Source organism: Panthera uncia, assembly GCF_023721935.1.
Source record: "Panthera uncia isolate 11264 chromosome B3 unlocalized genomic scaffold, Puncia_PCG_1.0 HiC_scaffold_1, whole genome shotgun sequence".
NCBI classification, from domain to species: domain Eukaryota; kingdom Metazoa; phylum Chordata; class Mammalia; order Carnivora; family Felidae; genus Panthera; species Panthera uncia.
In genome coordinates, this window is record NW_026057582.1 from 110,411,180 (window position 1) to 110,432,908 (window position 21,729).

General features: G+C 45.9%; 1 protein-coding gene across 1 annotated transcript in view; it reads left to right on the forward strand.

Annotated features, from left to right (window-relative positions):
* The window catches only part of THSD4 (thrombospondin type 1 domain containing 4), a 568,037-nt gene that overhangs the window by 514,221 nt on the left and 32,087 nt on the right, over positions 1-21,729 (forward strand). Inside the window, exons 9-11 of the mRNA XM_049611866.1 lie at positions 12,041-12,216; positions 14,606-14,702; positions 18,921-19,193. Of these exons, the coding sequence (XP_049467823.1) occupies positions 12,041-12,216; positions 14,606-14,702; positions 18,921-19,193 (546 nt within the window). The remainder of the gene's footprint in view (positions 1-12,040; positions 12,217-14,605; positions 14,703-18,920; positions 19,194-21,729) is intronic.

Sequence of the window (21,729 nt, forward strand, 5' to 3'; positions counted from 1 at the left end):
CCAGGAGGCAGGAAAAGCTGGGTTCTAATCTCACCTCTGACGAATTATTTTTCAGACAGCTCCAGTGTTCCCCTCTGTGCCAGGGGGAGGATGCATTCTTGCAAACACGTTGCTGCCTTTTACCAACACATGTGGGCCCTGATAAAATGCTTCTCTTCTTACTATTGATAGGGGTGCTGTCTTTAAAAATAGACCTTCTTGGCTTGGGCATTTTGTCAACAAATACTCACTGAGTTTTCTCTAAGTGCCAGCTCTCGGCTGACACTATGGACCATAAAAAGAAATTTAATAACCAGTCCCCACAGGACTCGGAGATCAGCTACGTAAACTGACATAGGTGTATACCACGGAATATTATGCAGCAGTTAGAAAACAATGACAGTCATTACAGAAACAAAGGTAGATTTTAAAAGCAAAGGGTTATTGGAAACACGGTAATGTTTTCATGAATTATGCATACACATATATATCACGTTAGTGTAGATTCTTGCTGGGACTGGCAGGGTGACGGCAATGGGAATCCAGCATGAAGGGAAAAACAAAATAAGGCAAGAGAAGTAGGCCATGTGAAGCAAAAGCGTCATGAGCTGCAGAGTCGGATTAATTCAACCTTCTGCTCCTGAAGTTAAAAAAAATCTTGCAGAGTTTAGAATCAGCATTTAGAGTAGTAAAACGGGGGTGCCTGGGTGGCTCAGTTGGTTAGGCATCCAACTCTTGGTTTTGGCTCAGGTCATGATCTCACGATTTGTGAGTTTGAGCCCCACGTCAGGCTCTGTGCTGACAGCTCGGAGCCTGGAGCCTGCTTCAGATTCTGTGTCTCCCTCTCTCTCTGCCCTTCCCCTGTTCATACTCCGTCTCTCTCTGTCTCAAAAATAAATAAACATTAAAAAAATAATAAAATAAATAAATAAATAAGACAGCAATGGATTAAGTCTCAGAAAACAGGGCATAGACACAAAGAGTAGGGTTAAGAGGTTGGAGAGAGGAAATAGCAACACTCGAATGGGAACTTCAGGATGAGCAGGGGGCTGCTAACCATACTCAGCAACATCAGAGGGTCTTTTTGTCAGGTATAAATAAGACAGGGCACAACTGAATTTTTTTTTTAAAGCAGACATACAAATTACTGGTATTTCCCACATTTGATTGAATGCAGACAAGGGGCTCTGTGAAGTGGTTAAAGATAGGGGCAAATCATACAAGATCTTGACTGTGAATCGGGGGGCTGGGCTTTATCCTTTAGGTTGGAAATTTAGAGACGGTGGGGAGACTGGAGGAAAGGGGCTCTACCAAGGCACCTCTAGAGTAGCATGCAGGGAGATCCTTGACTCTCTGCTGTGGTCCAGCTATGGGGCAAACAGAGAATGAGACAGGAGGCCACTGAGCAGGAGAGGGAAGGAGGGGCCCAAAGGGGCAGCAAAGGGGATGATACCCCTGATGAGCAATCAAGTAACAGGAAGACAGCTAGGAAAGAGCAGAAGATGGTTGCCAAAACTTGAATCTGAGTAATGGGAGAATAATGTTTTCAACGGAGGGGTTAGGAAGCAGGCTCATTTAGGATGACAAAGATACTGGGTTTATCTGTAGATAAACTGAGCTATGGTGAACATTCCTGGAATTCAGTTCTAAAGGAAGGTCCTAAACATGGTGCTTCCCTGCTCCTGGGAGTAGACAGTGGAGCGGAGAAGGGGAATGTGGCCCTGAGACCCCTGGGCAGACCCCAGGGGCAGACCTGCTGCCCCCTGGGGGCGGGAAGAGGCATGATAGGTACTCAGGAAATGTGGTGTGAATGAACTTTGGGACTTCTTATTCAACAGCCAGTGTTATCTCTAGCACCAGATGGCAACTGTCACTACTGATCTAAATCCTTCCATGGCTCCCCAGTGCCCACAACCCAGCCCCACAGTCTGCCCAAAGTCGCCCCTCCCCACCTCATGTCCAAGGGCACTCCTTGCACACCCACTCCACTCCAGCCCCTAGCACCCCAGGATGCCCCTACTGTAGCACCCCCACACTGTCCCCCACCCCCCCAAGGTCAGGCCCGTTCCTGTCCCTGCCTTTGTCCATGCCTTTCTCTGTCCCCAGATGCCCTTCCCCTGTCCTCTGACTGGTGAACTCCTCACCATGCCAATTCCTGCTCATATGGTCACCTCCTCTCCTAAATTCTCTACACTCCCAAGGAAATTTTGACAGCCTCTCAGTTCACGTGTATCAGCACGTGTCTGAGCTCCCGAAACTGTCGGCTGTCTTCGCTTTATAACCCCCACCCCCAGTGCTTTGCCCAGTTTATTTTCTTACTTAAACCATAGGCGGAATCTATTTCATACATTATTTGAGGCCTAAAAACACATAAAGTTTATTTATAGTTAGTAAGTATCAAAGGAAATCTGGAGTCAAAACAAATCAAATGTTAATATTTTAAAGAACAAGAATTCACCTTACTTACTATAATTTAGCAATGAAAGAACAAAGACTTGGCATTTCCCTTTATTCAACCTGTGATCATAGAGTGCCAAAGAGAGCCAGCCTTCTTTCTCTCATACTCTGATTTTCAGTCCAACTGTGTTACATCATGTTCTAGAAAATCACACAGGCTCAATTCTTTCCAAAATGCCAAAGCAAATCTGAACTGAAAAATTACTGGGTGATATGTGCATATAGCTGTTTAACAGAAACTGTAATTTGGATACTATATTAAGCTGGACCTGGATCCTACCTAAAAAGAAATATTTGTGCTTCTTTTTTTTTTACAGCACTTTTTTTTTTTTTTTTTTTTTTTTTTTTTTGGGACAGAGAGAGACAAAGCATGAACGGGGGAGGGGCAGAGAGAGAGGGAGACACAGAATCGGAAACAGGCTCCAGGCTCCGAGCCATCAGCCCAGAGCCTGACGCGGGGCTCGAACTCACGGACCGCGAGATCGTGACCTGGCTGAAGTCGGACGCTTAACCGACTGCGCCACCCAGGCGCCCCAACAGCACTTTTATGCATCACTGCGTGTATTTACCATTTTGGTCAGGAGGCAGGGAGGGCATTTTTGAGATTGGGATTCTTAAACAGGAATATTCAGACACAAATAGGACTTTAAGGAGTCTCCAAGAATCTCTTATCTCAACTCCAAGGTTAAAATATGATAGATCAGAAGAATACAGCTCATAATTTACTTCTATTCAACAAGCATTTATTAAGTGCCAACCAAGCACCAAGTAGTGGGCAAAAACGTATATGTCACAGTATCTGTTTTGAAAGCACTCACCTTCTAGCAAGGGAGGTGGGTACGTAAATATATAACATAAGGCAGGGAAATAAACTTAATAATAGAAACCAGCCATGACATACTTGTTTGTCTAGATGCTACTTCCTTCTGTCCCCATCAGATCTGGACTCTCAGCTTTATTCGTATTCAAATCCTAAAACGTATTCGGAACCACTTTCAGCCTTTGGCAGTTTTGTGGGGCATCACAGCGACAGGGTGGCAGTATTTTGTGGGAGCCGTGCACACGGCCTTCCTTTAGCGTATTTATACCTGGCAGTAGAAATTCAAAGCGTATCAAAGAATGCTGGGGCTTTGACCCAATTTCTTGTTTGATTATACACGTTGTTTTCCCTTAATCAAATTTCTAGCTATTATCTCCTAAAAGTTAGCTTGAAGCTTTTGAAAAGTAGATGGGGTCATCAAGATTAAGTAATACCAGTAATGCTTGTTGCTAGAAGCATGTTTCTGCTGCTTCTTTTTTTTTTTTAATTTTTTCATGTTTATTTATTTATTTTGCGAGAGCATGAGCAGGGAAGTGGCAAAGAGAGAGGGAGAGAGAGAATCCCAAGCAGGCTCCACGCAGTCAGCACGGAGCCCAACATGAGGCTCGATCCCACAAACTGTGAGATCATGACCTGAGCCAAAATCAAAAGATGGACACTTGGGGTACCTGGGTGGCTCAGTCGGTTAAGCGTCCGACTTCGGCTCAGGTCATGATCTCGCGGTCCGTGAGTTCGAGCCCCGTGTCGGGCTCTGTGCTGACTGCTCAGAGCCGGGAGCATGTTTGATTCTGTGTCTGCCTCTCTCTCTGACCCTCCCCCGTTCATGCTCTGTCTCTCTCTGTCTCAAAAATAAATAAACATTAAAAAAAAATTAAAAAAAAAAAAGATGGACACTTAACTGACTGAACCACCAGGTGCCCCATGTTTCTGCCTCTTAGCCTTCTTGACAGACAGAGCCAGGAGGTATATGCATGTATATGTCCAGATGCATACACACACATAAAAATGTGTGCACACACAAGTACATATAAACACGCACGTACATAATTTCAAGATCATGAATTTACACTATCTCAAAGTCAAATCCATCCCACAGTGTTCTGTCTGGCCTTCTCCCATTCCATATCTATGTCTCCTTTTCCACAACGAGATCCCTGGCTTCCAACAGCAACTCCGGGGTACTCACTTTGGAAAAATGTTTGGCAGTACAAACTATAATTAAACATACATGTGCCCATGATCCAGAAATTCTACTTCTGGGGACATCTCCCAACAGAAATGAGGACTTATATCCAGCAAAAGCATACACAAATGTCTATAGCAGCTTTACCTATAAGAGCCAAAAACTAGAAACAACCCCCAGACCAGTCAATAATGGAAAAAGCAAATAAATTGTGGCATATTCGTATAATACTAAGTTGCTGTGGAAACGAATGAACTACTGATAAATGCAGCAGTTTGGATGAATCTCATGGACATGAAGTTAAGTAAAAGATGTCCAGCACAAAAGAATAGTATTCCATTTACTCAAAATACAAAAACGAGCAAAATTATTGGTGCTAGAGGGCAGAGTAGTGATAACCCTGGAGGCTTGTGGGGAGAGAGTAATGACTTTGAGGGAGCAGGAGGGAGCCTTATGGGGGTCTGGAATGGTCTATATCTTTATTTGGGTTTTAGTAACACAGTTGTAATACCAAGATAAGAAGTCATCAGGCTATAAACATAGAATTTAAATACTTTGCTGTATGAATTATATCCTAATTTTTTAAAAAAATTGATACAGCTACCAGTTGGGTTGCTGGAAATTCGCTCAACTGAAATGAATTAATCAAACAAATCTCACATGTGTTCAAGAAATGACGACTACATCAGAGCTTAATCATCTGCCTGGCAGCTACTGCTCTTCTGTTGTAAGACACATGCCATGTCCATAATGTAAGAATGGGGAGAATTGTGCATCCTAGGATTTAACAACACAGTATGTGGGCTTATCCGGTGTCTTGAGATAATTTTTGATTGTTGAGCTGAATTGGACTCTGTTTTACACCATACCCCACCCAGGGCCACTCATCGCTCAAACCCGTCATGGCGTATGCCTTGTAAATAAAGTCACATGAATCTAGGTGCCCTCTAGGATCAATTAATGATAACGAAATCCCTGGAAAGGTTGGCGCTGGGAATCCTAAATGCCCACAGACGGGGAGGGCGGGTGTCGTGGTGACAGCTTCACTGGTAGGGTGGAATACAGCCACAACCTCCAGACTGGCCCTTTGTCCTCCCTGTTCTCAGCGTCTGCCCTGTTGTCCAGGCAAAGCCAGATATGAGACATGAAACCATTCCTGCCTTGATCGAGAAGCTTTCCCTGTTGATCAGGACTCGAAAGTAAGAGATGGTTATAATAAAAATTAAAATATAATAAAGTAAGGGTGGTTTTCCAACTTTCAATATACCACAACCACCTGGAGGGTTTGTGAAACCCATATGCTGGACCCCACCCCAGAGCCTGGGGTTCAGCCAGTCTGAAGCTACACCTCTAACCAGCTTCCAAGGGGGTGCTGGTGCTGCTGGTCCAAGGACCACACTTTGAGAACTACTGGTAGAATGGAAAGAATATGAAATCAGAGCATCAAAGCTCAAGTCCTGAACTCCACTAATAATCTATGACTTTGAGCAAGCAACTTAATCTCTCTGAGCCTCTTTCCTCTTCTGTGTAACAAAGGTACTATGTGTCCTGTTTGCCTTATGCAACTGGCTTTGGTATTACGTGAATTCCTTTCTGTTTTGAAAACCATAAATCATTAGACCAGAAGGTCTTCAATTCTTTGTGCCGTGGACTCCCTTCTCAGATCCCCTCTCAGACCACTGATTTTAAATCCATAAAATAAGATACAGAAGAGTACAGCGGAAACCAATTGCACTGAAATATAATTATCAAAATATTTTTAGAAAAAGATTTGCTTCTTAATAATTTTTAGCAGCATGTGTGTCTTTAAGATAGGAGATCTCACGGGGAGTCTAATCATCACTGTTGTTGCAGGATAGTGATAGGTTTTTAAACAATATTTCAGACTACCTGTAACATCTGTAATGTCCTGTGAATATATAGGTGATTCCTATTGGTGACAAAGTCACCAGAGAAACTGCTAATTCCATTAGGATACAGCACACAAAGTACTGCTGATACTGTTAGGATTGGTGGCTGAATTTATCGTAGAAGGAACCCTACACTCAGGATGTAACTGACCCCTCCAAGGAGGTAGTGCGAGGTGAGTAGGTGTGTTCCGTTTTCAGGATATCCAGATGAGTGAGCATATTCTGAGACTCACTTGGGTTTGTGCCCACACGTGAGCTTCCGTGGAAGCCCATAGACTGGGGCGACGATGGCAGGGCCGCAGACCTCCAGCTGGCATCACAAGGCGGCCAGTGATGTCTGACCCTTTCGTCCTTGCTCCTGGTCTGCCACTTCCCAGACAGCTTCTTAGAACTTCCGAAACATCGAGAAGCTTGGAATTTTGTTAGGAGGAACTCCGTTCTCATTTCCCAAAGGGAGAAACACGACAAGCTCGCAGTGATCTGTTGGCTGTCAGGAGGCCACCTTTCTTGTTTGGACGCGGGGCCTGGCATTTCGGCCCGGCGGCAGCAGGCGTTAAGATTGTGGGATAAGGTGCCTGAGAAGCAGGGCTTAGTTCTATAAGCGATTCCTATGTGAATCTTGGAGAAGGGCTTTGTTGGTGCAGATAGTTTAGGCCAGACGTAGATGCCCAGAGTTGGCAGCTAAAACGAACGAAAGGCATATGTCAAACGAGAGTGGAGGTTTCCTCTTATTGACACAGTTGTGACAAGCTTCGCCAAAGCTTGACCTTCCATGAACACACCCGCTAGCAAGAGCCATGAGTCACCTGCACCTTTTTGTGGGGTAGTTCTGGACACCATTACGCAGCCCTGGAACTGCTTACAGGCACGTAAATTGTGGGTGCAGCTGCTTTCAATATGCAAGCCCAGGTGGGACTAGTTCTGGAGCCGTTTCAGAAGCTAACCTGTGGGCATATGGAATCAGGCCCATGTCTGCTAAAAACCTCACATGGCTTTTTTTAATGCTTTGCTATTATATGGTGAAAGATTCACCTAAACCCGGAGAGCAGGGGCAGGGGTAACAGTAGTAGATGGTAAAAAGATTTGGGGTCCCCATGTTTTAGTTCCTGGGAAACCCTCACAGTTCCCTCCTACGCGGTATTTCAGATGGTTTTTTTAATGGACTTTTTGGTTTCCAGATAACAACCTCTTCTACGATATTGCCATTAAGAGCAATAAAACCTTAGCCAGAACCTACATCAGTTCTGAGCTTTGGATGCTCTGAATGAGATTTTAAGAAGAACCAGTAAAAAGGGGGAAAATGTGTATATCCCTCGGGAGTATTTCTGCTTGTACCATGTCCCTTAAATTAACTGAAAAATGTTGAAGCTTTAAAGAAGGTAATATACACATATGGTAAAACAAATTCTAAATGGCAATAAAAAGATATAAAATGGGAAATAAATGTTTCCCTTCTCATCTCCCATCCCAACCTAAACCCTTGTTCCTGTCCCCAAATGTTAACAGTTTTATGACTTTCTCTGAAAAGCTTTATGCATGGGCGTATGTGTTTTATGTATATGCCTTTATTTAAAAGTGTATACAAATGAGATCATACCAAACACACTATGTTGCATTTTGTTTCATTTAAACAAAACGGATGGCTCGGTCAGTTAAGCATTCAACTTCAGCTGAGGTCATGACCTCATAGTTCATGAGTTCGAGCCCCACTTTGCTGACAGCTCAAAGCCTGGAGCCTGCTTCAGAGTCTGCATCTCCCTCTCTCTCGGGCCCTCCCCCACTCGTGCTCTGTCTGTCTCTCAAAAATAAAACAAACATTTAAAAAGTTTAAATAAAAATTTATCACGGAGTTCTCATACCCACACACACAGACCTATCTCGTTTTTACGGTCACCTAGCATCCCACTGCGTGGACATTCAGTATGACAAATTATGTAAATAATCCTCTACTGAGGATTGAGGTATTTAGGTTGTTTGGGGGTTTTCTCTATTTAAAAAAATCTGCAGAGAATATCCTTGTTACAAACGCTTGTGTGTCCTTATAAAAGTATATCCCTCAAAGTAGTTTCCTGCAAGTACAATTCTTGGGTCAAGTGTGTAGGCACTTAAAGTTTTAGCAATGTAACCAAACTGCCCTCCACTATGGTTGAGTTGGCTTACATTCCCACCAACAATGTTATGGATGCCTGCTTACTCGCACACCTGCCAATTCCGGCAATAGTAAAGGTTTTCAAACATTTGCCATTCTGGTGGGTCAAGAATATCCCATCATGGTTTTGATTTGCATTTCTTAAATTATAAGTAAGGCAGAGCAGCTTTTCATTTGCTTATGAAATATCGGGACGTGGTTTTCTTTAAATTGCCTGTTGATCATTCCTTGCCTATCTTTCTTTTGAGCTGGTGCCTTTCTCTGCTATCCAGCTTTGCCTTGAGCAAATATGAATTCCTACTAGGTGGTAAGCTCTCTGCTGATCGCTAGACCTGTAACAGTGAGGAAACACCTTTTGGAGCCGGCAGTGTTCCGGGAGACAAACGTTAGTCCAGTCAGACTCTGAATGGATGTATGTACAGAGTTAAGTGCCTTGGATGAGAGGCTTTCGCATCTCGTAGAACATGTGAAAGAAAAGACAGACCTGACTGGGGGTTGGGGAAGAGCTGACATCTAAAGAACAAATTGGATTTGGGGTTCAGAGAAACACTTCTAGAAGAAGGAACAGATTGTGGAGGGAACATGAGGTATTAGATGAGCTAAAAGAAGGCCAGGGAGCAGAGCACAGAGAGAAGAATAAAAGCGGTGCACAGTGAGGCTAGACCACATCACCGTGGACCACGTCACCCATTAAGGATTAAGGGCTTCTTCCTTGACAGAAATAGAAAGCCGTTGAAGGATGTTGAGCCATAGTTGATGGTCAGATCTGCATTCTGAAGAGATTACTCTGGCTGAGAAGAAGGGAAATTAGGTAGACCAATTAGAAGGTTTTGAGTTAGTCTGGATGAGATCTGGTGGTAGTCTTGCCCTGGATAATGGCAGCGGACATGGAGAGAAGTAGATGGGTTCAAGAAATATGGAGGAGGTCAAGTATAATTTGATGATGGATTGGATACAGGAGAGAAGGAAGGGAGAGTTGTCCAGGATAATTCCTCCATTTCTAATGAAGCAGATGGTAGTACCACTTACTGACAGAGAAAATGCTGGAAGAGGTCAAGGGCGAGTTCAGATGTCTGAGGGCAGCTGTCAAGTAGGCAGTTAGAGAAAGAAGTCTGGATTGGGAACAGAAATTTGGAAGCCAGCGTAATTAAAGCCATGGCATCGGTGTACTTGCCCATGAAAGTATGGCACCCAAATCAGGTCTACTCTTAATCCTCAAGGAATGCTAATATTCAGTAGCTGAGTAGAGAAAGATGAGACAGAAATGAAAGAACAGATGAGCAGCCTAAGAGCTGGAGGACAGCAAGCTGAGTGTGGTGTCCCAGACCAAGAATGTTTCCAATAGGATGGAGGGGCCAGTAGGACCGAATGCTGCTGAGACATCTAGCAAGGGGAGGCCTAGAGCATGCCCATTGGATTTAGCAACATGGAGGTCCTGGTGACATTAATTATAATTGTTTCAGTGGCATAGTGGGGGCAGGAGTCAGGTTGGAGATGTTGAGAAGTGAATGGCAAGTGAGGAAATGGAGAGGCAATATGGACCACTCTCAAGTGTGGTTTTTGAGAGAAAACAGCTCTAAACTTATTCTTCCTTAGTCTCTACTCTTGACCTTCTTTGCCACTCAGTAAGCTGAATTGATTTTATAATTTGGTATTCGGTGTTCCACAGGTGTGGTCTCCCTGTAGCCATGGCAACCAGCCAACCGGGGATGGAGTCTGCCGGGTGGGGAGAATGGGGGTATACCCACCTCTAAACAGGAGGTTCTGCCACCCCTTGGAGCAGCCTGACTCTGCTGGACCCCAGAGACCCACTGTAGAAACGCTGCTGAAAATGTGTTTAAGAAGCAAAGAGTCCTTGGGGCGCCTGGATGGCTCAGTCGGTTAAGCAGCCGACTTCGGCTCAGGTCATGATCTCGCGGTCCGTGAGTTCGAGCCCCGTGTCGGGCTCTGTGCTGACAGCTCAGAGCCTGGAGCCTGTTTCAGATTCTGTGTCTCCCTCTCTCTGATCCTCCCCCGTTCATGCTCTGTGTCTCTCTGTCTCAAAAATAAATAAACGTTAAAAAAAAAAAATTAAAAAAAAAAAAAAAAGAAGCAAAGAGTCCTTATATTTTCGAGACACCTCCTGAAAAATATAAGGATAAAGGGGGTCCGGGATTTGCAGAGGGAAACAGGATAAGCCATGAGTTGATAATTATTGACGCTGGGTGATGGGTATACGGTTTATTATACTGTTCTCACTGCTTTTGTTTCTATATAAATTTTTCCATAATACATTGTACAAAATTAAATTTAGTAAGCCTGTGAAAGTGAGGGTCAGAGATCCAGTGACCATCACAAGCCTGCTGTGTATATGACACTTACCACGGGGTCTCCTTTCAACCCAATCCACCATTGGCTTCTGAGTTTCATGGTGTCAGATGCCCTAAGGGAGGAAAGTGAGCTCTCACATGCTGTCCTTTGTCCTCTCATAAACACAAGCACCTTGTTCCTTGCCGCTCTTCTCCTCTCTTACCTCCCCTCCTGAGCACAGACACAGTTTTGTCACTTCTCACCTTCGCCAACTTGAACAAGTTCCCTCCCATCCCTGATCAACGCTCTGACAGGGACATGCGCCTGCTTAGCTGTGTCATGAGGATTAATTTTAACCGTGTATGTGGGAGGGTCAGCATGGCTCCCAGCCTCAAAAGCCCACAGAAGTCAGGAAGGTCATACAAATGAATGAAGGTGATCAGGTAGGAGAGAATCGTGTGACCCTCTTGACCTATCTTTAGTTTTGTCACTTTTAGTAGACACACAAGTAGAAAGAATTATAAGCAAGTTTCTATTTCCGTAAGACAAATAACAATGCAGGCATGATCATAAATGGAATAAATAACCCATAGCCATCAATAAATGGACAGTACACTGAGACTCAGCCTCAGTGTGGGGGAGTATTAGGGAGTGGGGGGTTAGGACAAAGCAGAGCACACAAACCCCATCTAACGGGCGGTCCTCCTCAGCTCCAGCTGGTTCCTGCCATGACAGATCGTAGAGCCAATGGTAACATGTCTTCTTGTTTTACAAGAGAAGCTAGAAGCTACAGAACCCAAATTGAATTTGGGTTCAATTATTTCAAAACAAAACAAAACACTATGACGGCCAAACTAAGCCTATCTGTGGGCCAAAATCAGCTCACGGGCTGCCAATGTGCAACCTCTCACCTAGATAATGGGATATACTACGGTTTCCCTTCCCGTCCTTTTCTCTTCTTCCTCTAACTTTCCCCACCCCCCTCTCTATTTCCACATTCTTCTCTCCTGACTACTCTTGCCCCTCTTTTCTATCCTAAGTTCAAGGGGTGGAAGGCATTGAATGGGTTGAAGAAGTGAACCAAGAAGTTGAAGAAACCCGAAGGGATGTGATCTAGATGCCTCACTTCCCTCAGGGCCTAGATCAGTGCCTAGCACATAGTGGGTCCTAATGGAACACTTGACGTGGGGTCACTTCACTTTCTTGTGCATACCCTGCCCTTACCCGAGGAATCATCTCGTTTTTCTTGACAGCTTTGCGAAGTCGTTCTGGCCGCTCCATCATCAACGGGAACTGGGCAATTGACCGGCCAGGAAAATACGAAGGTGGAGGGACCATGTTCACCTACAAGCGTCCAAATGAGATTTCGAGCACCGCTGGAGAATCCTTTTTGGCCGAAGGCCCCACTAATGAGATCTTGGATGTCTATGTGAGTTTGGATGTTTCTGGACTGTTTGAATTTTGCATCTTGCTTCTTCTAAGTCCCACCCTGAGCGCAAATAAGCAACAGATCATTGCCTGTGCTCAATAAAACCATTTGAGCTGAGCCTTTGAGGTGCCTAAATGCTTGGCGTTCACCTCCACCATTCACCTCCGAATGTACCTAGCTCATAGAAACCTTAAACTCTGCCAGATGCTTATTACCCTCAGAGTTTATTGACCCCCTAAAACCATTTTTACTTGTTGAACCAAATCAGAGGCAAAACATACCCTTTATTTCATGAGCATTGGCTCCGCTCCCGGCACTTTTTTCCTAATGCTAATTTGGCATGTTTTCTTTTTATGGCAAAAGAAAGCAAATGCCCAAGGCAAGACAAGACCGCTCAAGTTCCCAGCCCTCTTCAAATTCTATGAAAGCAAAGGAAGAAACGAGAACTGCAGAGTACTCCAGACGATGTGCAATAAAGCTTGAAGGAACAATACAGACGTTTACTACAAGTTCCTTGCCTTACAGAAGACACAATTCGGGATTTATTTTACAAGAAACTAAATTATTAGGTTGCCCAAGAATATAAAACGGTCCTTATTTTTCAAAGAAACCACTAAAATCCAGTCTTCTTAAAACTCTCAGGAAATCAAAAAGGTGACAAGACATAAAACTCAAATCAGGTTTTGATAAAGACGAGCTCAGCCACAGACCTGTACTGTCTTCCCATCTCTAAAGCCATGCTAATCTACATGCTATTTGCTCTTACGATTCTATAAATATTCGTTCTCCAGCTGTACAGTTACATGTTCATTCCTGTTGGGCCTAGTGGCTCATAGACTAGAAACTATAAAAGAAGCCTTGTTATAGTTAATTTTGAATATTTTTTTTTAAGACTGTCCAGTTGGTTGTTGGACTCTGGGTAAGTTTCCAATGGCATCAGGGGTAAAAACCCAGATTGTTAAAGGCCCGGTGTGGGTGGTCTGGGATTCGGTGGCCAACAATAATTTCATAAATGGGACAGGGTTTGCACTGGCAGAATGCTCGTGCAGAAGAGGCATGGGGGAGGCAGGGAGGGTTTCCAGCCTCAGACCCACTGTTAAATTATGTGGAAAGAGAAACGAGAGAATTAGGGGTAGATGGTGGGAAACAGAGGTCACCCCACTTCCCCCCTTGGGGCTCTGTGCTCACCACCATGGTTCCTGGGTGTAGGGAGGTCAGTGGTCCTATGTCTGCCTTCCCATGGGTGATTGTAGAATGGAGGCCCCTTTTCACATGTAGGAAGAAGGTAAGGGATGATGGCGGGCAGAATGGACACTCTCATGAACAAAACAGGTCCCACCATGCAGGAGTGACTCGGAGACGCTTGTGGCTTAAAGATTCCAAGAGATAGTTGTGATTCTAACCTCTTGCTCCAGATGAAGAAATCAAAAACCGTGAGACCATGGGACTTGCTCTAGGGTATACAACTGGCCAACAGGAGAGCCCCTTTATAAAGCAGTAGGGACAGTGTCTCCTTGCCTGGCTTGTATTTACACTGAGGATTCCCATTCTGCTGCTCCATTTAGCCCAGCGCCCTGCCCCACGCCAGGAAGGCCATAGGCACAAAGGACTCTGTGTTCCAAAGCCAATAGGGAGGGATTTTTTCTGCAAAGGCCTGCTGATTGATTTTGTGGTTTTTGTCCAAGACAGTGTTTAATTCCTGACTTCTGCTGCTTCCTGCTTGATATCCTGCTTTTGTCATTGGTTCCTGAGAGAACAGGAACCAGGGAGACTTACTTCCCTTACACCTGTTTTCCTGACCACCCCCCACCCCCACATCTCTCTGTGGCTCTGGAGCTTTCCTTGGATGAGAGGGGATGAGATCCAGAGGTGAACGAGGGAGAGGGTGGGGCAGACCTTTCCTGAGCCAGCCTCATGGCCAGATAGGGTTCTTTGAAGGGACCTCAGGGATGCCAGGCTGGCTCTGCCCAAGGCGGCTGGCTCTTCTTTGCATGATTTTCTCTCGCCACCTAGTGTTCAAATGTGTTCCCCTGTAGCATAGACATGGCTGTCTGGGCTATTTTGAGAGCACTGAGCACAATCTAAGCTATGGTATAAGATGGTTGAGAGCCAACAGAAAGGTTCTGCTACCATCGGTCCCATCTTCCTGTGTGGAGTGTATAAAATCTTGACTTTCCCCCTAGTTTTCTTCCAAGTTCTTCATTCTTCAAAAGCAAAGAACAAAAAACAATCCAGGAAGAGCTTTCATTTAATCTGCCACAGGTTCACTAATATGATCAGATCTGAATCAACCCACTCATTAATAGATAGTGCCATTTATACCACGGAAACTTGGCCCACAGGCAAGGTGTGTGTGACAGTGCAGTGACATTGACCTTTGTGTTGTCAGATGATACACCAGCAGCCTAATCCGGGAGTCCACTATGAGTACGTCATCATGGGGACCAACGCCATCAGCCCCCAGGTGCCTCCTCACAGGAGACCAGGTAAAACCTCTTGTGTTTCTGCCAAGCATACCTGCTATTTCCTTCTAAAGCCCCCCTGTCTCTTCCTGTGCATCTCCCTTGTGTCTCTCAGTCAACATGGAGAAAACCCATGGGCAAGCACTTGATATCAGAGAATGCTTTACTATTTGTCTGAGCCTTTGCTGATGAGCGTGTCTCATTCACTTGATTCAAAAATGAGGTGGACATCCTGAATCTATCTTTCCAGTTCGAGATTTGGAAGCACCTCGTATTAGGTTCCTACAGCTGCCCTAACAAATTTTCGCAAACTTAGTGACTCAGAACCACACAAATTTGCTATCATACGGTTCAGGAGGTCAGAATCTGTCCAAAACGGGTCTTGCTGGGCGGGAACCGAGGTGTCGGTGGGCCATGCTCCTATGGGAGGCCCTAGGGGGCTCTGTCGCCCTGCCCTTTCCACTTCAAGAGGCCTCCTGAACTCCTTGCTTCCGGGCCCCTTCCCGCATCTCCAAAGCCAGCTGAGTAGCACCTTCGGATCTTGGGCTCCGACCCCATTTTTCCGTCATCACATCTCTGTCTCTGACTCTCGTCCTCCTGCCTCTTGCTCGTGAGCATGCAGATGATGACATCGGGCCCATCCAGACAATCCAAGACAAGTCTCCATCCCCAAATCTTTAACTTCCTCACATCTGCAAAGTCCCTTTTACCATATATGGTAACATATTCACAGGTTCCAGGGATTAGGATGCAAACATCTTCAGAGGGCCATTATTCTGTCTACTTCATGCCTTTTCTCTTGGTCCCCTTTGCTTCCGTCAACACTGCTTTGACTTATAAGAAAAGAATAATGAGTTCACGCCTAGCTGTCTACCTCTTTCCTGTAGGCTTTGCTGATAGACACAGCAGGCAGCCCTCTGACTCCACAGATATTTCTTTACCAAATGATAATGGAGCCCACCACCCAAACGGAGACTTTCTTTTCCATTTTTTGAACAGGAAGGTCTGCATAAATATTAATGGTATCATCACCCACACACTGAGTCTTTGCTCTGTGCCAGATGCTGCTGAGCCCTTCACACAGATTAACTCATCAAATTATCACAATAGTGCTCAGAGGAAGGCGCTATTATTAGCCTCATTTTAAAAGTAAGGAAATGGAAGCTTAGATTGACTTATTTGCCCAGGTCCCACAGGGACCTCAGGCCAGCCTGTGTGACTATGTAACTGTTATGCTTCTTTGAGTTACCTGGTCTGACAACTGTCCTGGGAAGTGAGGGCACGGGAGGCCCGGCCCACCATCCTTCTCCAGCCCACCAGATGGATAACCGGGTTATCTGATTGTCACAGGTCAGGCAGAAACCACCTGGCTGCATGGAGACAACAGGGTGTGTGCCCAGCCTATGGGGTGCCCGTGTTGTCCAAACAGCAAATCAGCACAGCAGGAACGATACATAGTCTGAGAAACCAAGTGCAGATGGCAGAATATTGAGGTTACTGAGGTCTGATGCTGATCGATAAGGCAATTGGACAGACTACTTGAAATCATATAAGGTGATGATGACTGATAACAAGCCTGATGAGTCTCAGCTGATCGGTAGCATGGGATTGATGACCTGGGACAGGCAGGCCCAGAAGGAGTCAGTTGTAGAAAGTTGGTGAGGAGGAGCATTCTGGGATTCGGCTTTACCCTCCATGAACTCGAATTCAGCTCTGCTGGTTTCTGCTGGCTTGCTTCAGACAAGTCAGGAACTCTCTGAGCACATCCCCAGTCTACAAAATGGTGAGGGAAAAAACCCTACACTCCCAGGATTTTTTTGGAGGCGACAGGCAGTGGAAAAGGATTGAATATCAGGTATCCATCCCGGCACGGTGCCCAGTGTATGCGAGGTACGCAAATGATTTTAAAATGTTTTTGTCTGGTAACATTTTAGTCTCACTTATAGCGGGATGACTAGTCTTGATTCTGTTGATTTAAACTGCATATAATTTAAGCCACAAAATATTTTAAGTAGCCAACTAAATAAGAAATATGGGTGAAGGGTGGGAGAGCCCTAAGTTTTAACTGGATTCTACAGTAACTCTGGGATCTGCCTCCTTAGTTTGTATCGAACTTGAACAATATTCGGTCAAAATAGAAATATATAAAGTAAGATACAAGTGTTCCATAACTGGCCAAACTTGGAAGCAACCAAGATATCCTTCGTTAGGTGAATGGATGAATAAGCTGTCTGGTACCTCCAGACAGTGGAATGTTATTCAGCACAAAAAGTAATGAGCTGTCAAGCCATGAAAAGACATGGAAGAAAGGTCAGTGCGCATTATTAAAGTGAAAGAAGTCGATCTGAAAAGCCTCCACGCTGCATGATTCCAACCATACGACATTCTGAAAAAGGCAAAACTATGAGGACGTTAAACAGGTTCCCAGGGGCAAAGGGGGAGGGAGGGACGAATAGGCAGACAGAAGATTTTGAGGGCAGTGACACTATTCTCAATGCTACCGTAATGGTGGGTACATAGCATTACACATTTGTCGAAACCCATAAATTGTACATCACCAGACTGAGCCCTGATGTAAACCATGGGCTTTGGGTGATAATGGTGTGTCGATGCAGGTTCGTGGATGGCAACAGCTGTCCTATTCTGGTGCAGGATGTTGATGGGGGAGGCTGTGCGTGTGTGGGGCCAGGGAGGATATGGAACCTTTCCACTTAATTTTGCTGTGACCCTAAAACTGCTCTAAAAAAAGAATAATGTTTATGAAAAAAAAGAAAAGGTAATATGCCCCGACCTCATCCCTCCCACCCCATCCCAAGAGGGAATATCTCTTTACAACTTGGTGGGATTCCACACAGCCCTTTCCTGTGCACATAGAAACACGCTTACAGCCACTTGGAACCTTTGCCTGCAATCCAAGTGTACAAGGGACATTGCATGCTGGGCTTTTCCAGAAGTCTAACTGAGATCTCACCTCAACTGCAAACCTATTTGAAACTTGTAGAAAGTTCGATCTCAGTCAATATGGGGGCCCCCCACACACCCCTGATAGGAGTGAAGATCACCATGAGTAAGGTCTGCGGTGCTCAGGAAGCCCCAGCCCCCTGACTCCACCCTCTCCTCGCCTTGGAAATACTTCTCCCTCTGCCTGTGTCTCTCAAAAACTGCTCTCCACCTTTCCCTCCTTTCTTTTCCTCTTTTCCCTCAACGGGCTGGGTATCTGGGCCTCCTTATCCTTCCTGAGAACTCAGGCTTTCACTGTAGGAAGGAAGAGCTGTTGACTTTCAGCAGCTTGTACTCTCTCTCCTGCAAAACTCCGAGGCCAGAAAACCTAAGGGCTTGGCCACTTGGACTGGGAGAGGAGGAGGAACAGACACAAGGGGCAGAAAGCAGATTTAATCTCCGGAGGTGTCCGGCCACACCTCGGCGTGTATGTGTTTGCAGGCTAAACTCTGCCGTGCTTTTTCCTCTCGTCAAACAACAGATCGGTCATCTTTCCATATCACAACATATATTTTCTCCATTTCTTTTGTTCCATTCTTAAAAAAAAAAAAAAGTAACCTAGCATCCATTTATGGTTGTAGCATGATGGTTTTTAACCAGGACCCTGGTGGACATTTAAATCCACTCCACTGTTTGGCTATTTCAAATAACGCTTTACTAGCCATGGTTGTACATGCAGCTTTATGCAAAAGAATGGGAATATTTGCACGATGAATGTCCTAGAAACTGAATCACTAGGTCAGGAGGCACGTGCGTGTAAAACGAGGGTGGATGTGACCAAATTGCCCTCCAAAAATTTGTGTCTATCTACCCTCCCCTTCTCTGGTGTATTTCCCTGTACTTTCCATGTGGGGTTTAGGAATTTAGGGTCTCCAAAGTTTCTGATACTTACTGTCAGGCTAATAACGTTGTGGTGGTGGTTTTTGTTTTCGCATGTGGTTCTTTAACTATGAGTGAAGTTGAGCGTTGTTGTGTGACTTTTGGCTGTTTGCATTTCTTTTTACGTGACTTGCCTCTTCCTGGCCCTTGCCTGCTTCTCCTCCTGAGACATCCGTCTTTCTCTTATTCGCTTTTAATAATGGTTTGGATATTAGGGAAATGAGCATCTGCATGTTTTAAACACATGTGTTGTGAATTGGAAACGGTGGTATTCTGCATAATTTCTAATGTTGAAGGGATCTCCTCCGTGGGACTCAGTGTCCAGACCGATCTCTCTTCTGTGTGTGCACCTGCCTCTCCTAGGGGAGCCCTTCAACGGCCAGCTGGTAACGGATGGGAGGAGCCAGGAGGAGCGAGAAGAGAAAGAGAGGACCGAGGAGAAGGAAGGAGATGGTGGGGCGCCTGAAGTATTCACCTCAGGATCAGCGCAGGCCTTCCCAGTCAGGCATCCCGATGGATTTTCTCCCCATCGACCGGACGATTTGGTGCCGGCGGCACCGCAGTCCCCACGACGAAACCGGGACCACAACTGGAAGCAGCTCGGGACCACAGAATGCTCAACGAGTTGTGGGAAAGGTGAGCTCGAGTGTGGGCTGGGAGGGTGTCCGCAGATCCCTGCCCCCCTCCCCCGCCACCCGGTGAGGAACCCGTAGCTGGGCTGGAGGCACGCGGCAAACCCTCCCCTCCTTGAGCCTGACTGGGGGATTGGTCACTGGTGTGACGTTGTGTTGAGGCTCCCGAGGACCCCCCCCCCAAGCCTGATGATCCCCGAGAAGGACATGCAAGACTCAGAGAAGCTGCCATGCTTGCAACTTTCACAGTGAGAAGATACAGACGGGCATCATCAGAGGGAAAACGCGCGTGTGGCCAGGTCCAGGAGAAACCAGGGGCCAGCTTCCAGGTGTCCCATCCCAAGACAGTTGCATATGGATGCACTGAATTCTCCCAGCAATGAGGGGTGACCGCAGGAGCCAAGTAATGCCAACCAGGGAAGCCCCTCGAGCTTTGGTGTACAGGGGGCTTATTGTGGCTCAGTCGCATAGGCACGTAGCCCCCACGTTACCGACATTGGCACCCAGAAGTCAAACTGAGAGACAGGACATGGCCCGAGACCTCAGGCACAGAAAAACAGGCACTCACCCGAATCGCATTGTTGGCATAAACTCTCTTGTCACACTGATACAGCGTGGTCCCAAGACATAGAGAAACATCCCTGTCAGCCGGATATTCCACGGGCTCAAGGGGCCGGTCCTGAAGATGGGCCTTTCTTTGGAGTGTGCAGGGTCTGAGCACCCTGAGTTAACCCTCTCCTGCATGCCACACTCATTAATGGCCACAGAATGTGCTCACAAAGCGTAAGGTCACACAAATACCAGACAAAACTCATTCTCACATCTGAGATTCCAGAAAAAAGCATGCTGACTGGGCTTGAGGTGTTAGCTGGCTTTCAGGCTCACCAGCACTCACAGCTCTCTCCTTTCTGTAAAATCCTCATCCTGTATCATCCCGTTATCCCGACCCCGTCTGCTGAGACCCCAGGGACAAGCCTGCAGCCCAATGTCGCCAGCTCTGTGGACTCCTTGCAGGAAGGGAGACCGCACACCAGAGGGCACCCGGGGCATCTCCCTAAACCAAAGAAAAGAGAAGAGTTACAGGACTGGGGAGAAGAGTGGATGGTGTGCAGGTGAAATTTACGTAAAGCTGGTCGTGATAGGCTCAAAACAAAGCGTGGCTGTGTGCGAGCGGGTCAGTATCAATCTCGGTCTGAACTGTGAAGGCGATCCACGGCCCTGTTTCCTGGAAAGCCCCAAAGCTAAGGTAGATGTGGAATGTAGTGTCCAGAAACCCCTTCTCAAACCTGTGGCACCTGGTTGGAAATGGATGCTGTTTCCCAGTTTCAAGGTGGCCTAGATCCCCAGGGCAAGGATTTGCCTGTGACCATCCAGGAACTGTGATGCAGGGATACCAAATGCATAGTAATAGCCTTCTGTTTGTAATGAAGTCCTATTGGTGACCCTGGAAGAGCTGTGCTTTGAGGGGAGGTTACCACAGAAACCGGGAGGCTGTATCTCAGAAAGTTTCTGCGGACAGGAAACTGTGGCACACTGACAATATTGGTTTGGGGACATTTTTTCTTTTCTTTTCTTCAAGAGGCTTGTACCTGAAGGCACAAAATCCGGAAACTTTGACAGAATTTGTGCATGGAAAAGCCTTTCGCCACCGCCTCAAAGCCTTTATCTTTTTCCCAAGCACGTTGGCTTAGTGGCTTTTGAGAATGGGATTTGGGTGTTCTTCACGGGAGCCGGAGCCCCTCCCGCCTGGAACCCCACCAGTCCCATGATGACCGACAACCAGAGAACTGATTTATGGGGCTGGTATTGTGCAGGTTTTATCGTGCTTTTACTTAGTTGATGTGCAAAGAACATGGACTGGAGATTCGCCGGGCTAACCTCTTTTTCAAGCTCTGCGAGGAAAAATGAAATGCCTCTAGAATGTGTCTTAACAGAGGCAGAAAGCTAGAGATGATTACACATTAAGGCCAAAACCACTTTAGTGAGGACCCATCCATGAATCTGAAGAGGTGAGCAGTACAAAAATGCAGGTGACGTAGGAACTCAGGGTCCAAGTGTGTTCTTACCAAATACTCTGTAGTTAGTGGTATGGTGCCCACTAGAGGAACTGCTTACATTTGTGCTAGGTAAAAACGAGGGAAAGTTATAAAAATAAAACTTGTTGTCATGTGGTTTTATATCAAGGATGGCATGTATGGGAGATTCTCTTCCCTTTCATGTCCGTAAAGATCGCCTGGCCCAGCCTTTCCAGGAGGGTGCGATGTAGCCTTGTCCAGAGACCTTTCGGTTTTGCCTTGGGGACTTAATAGGATAAGGACATAGCTGTGCCATTTGCCAGCTGCCCCTTCATGCTGCTCACACAGTCCTGTGTTCACTGAATAGATGCCACTTATCCTGGTGGTCATTCAACAGGTCTCTTATCTGCTCTGTACCAGGCATGATGGAGGGACCCCATCTCCAAAGATTCTGGTTATCTTCCCCCGAGCCAACCCCAGTCTGTGTGATCCGCACTGAGATAAAAAATCTGCCTCCCTTATTAT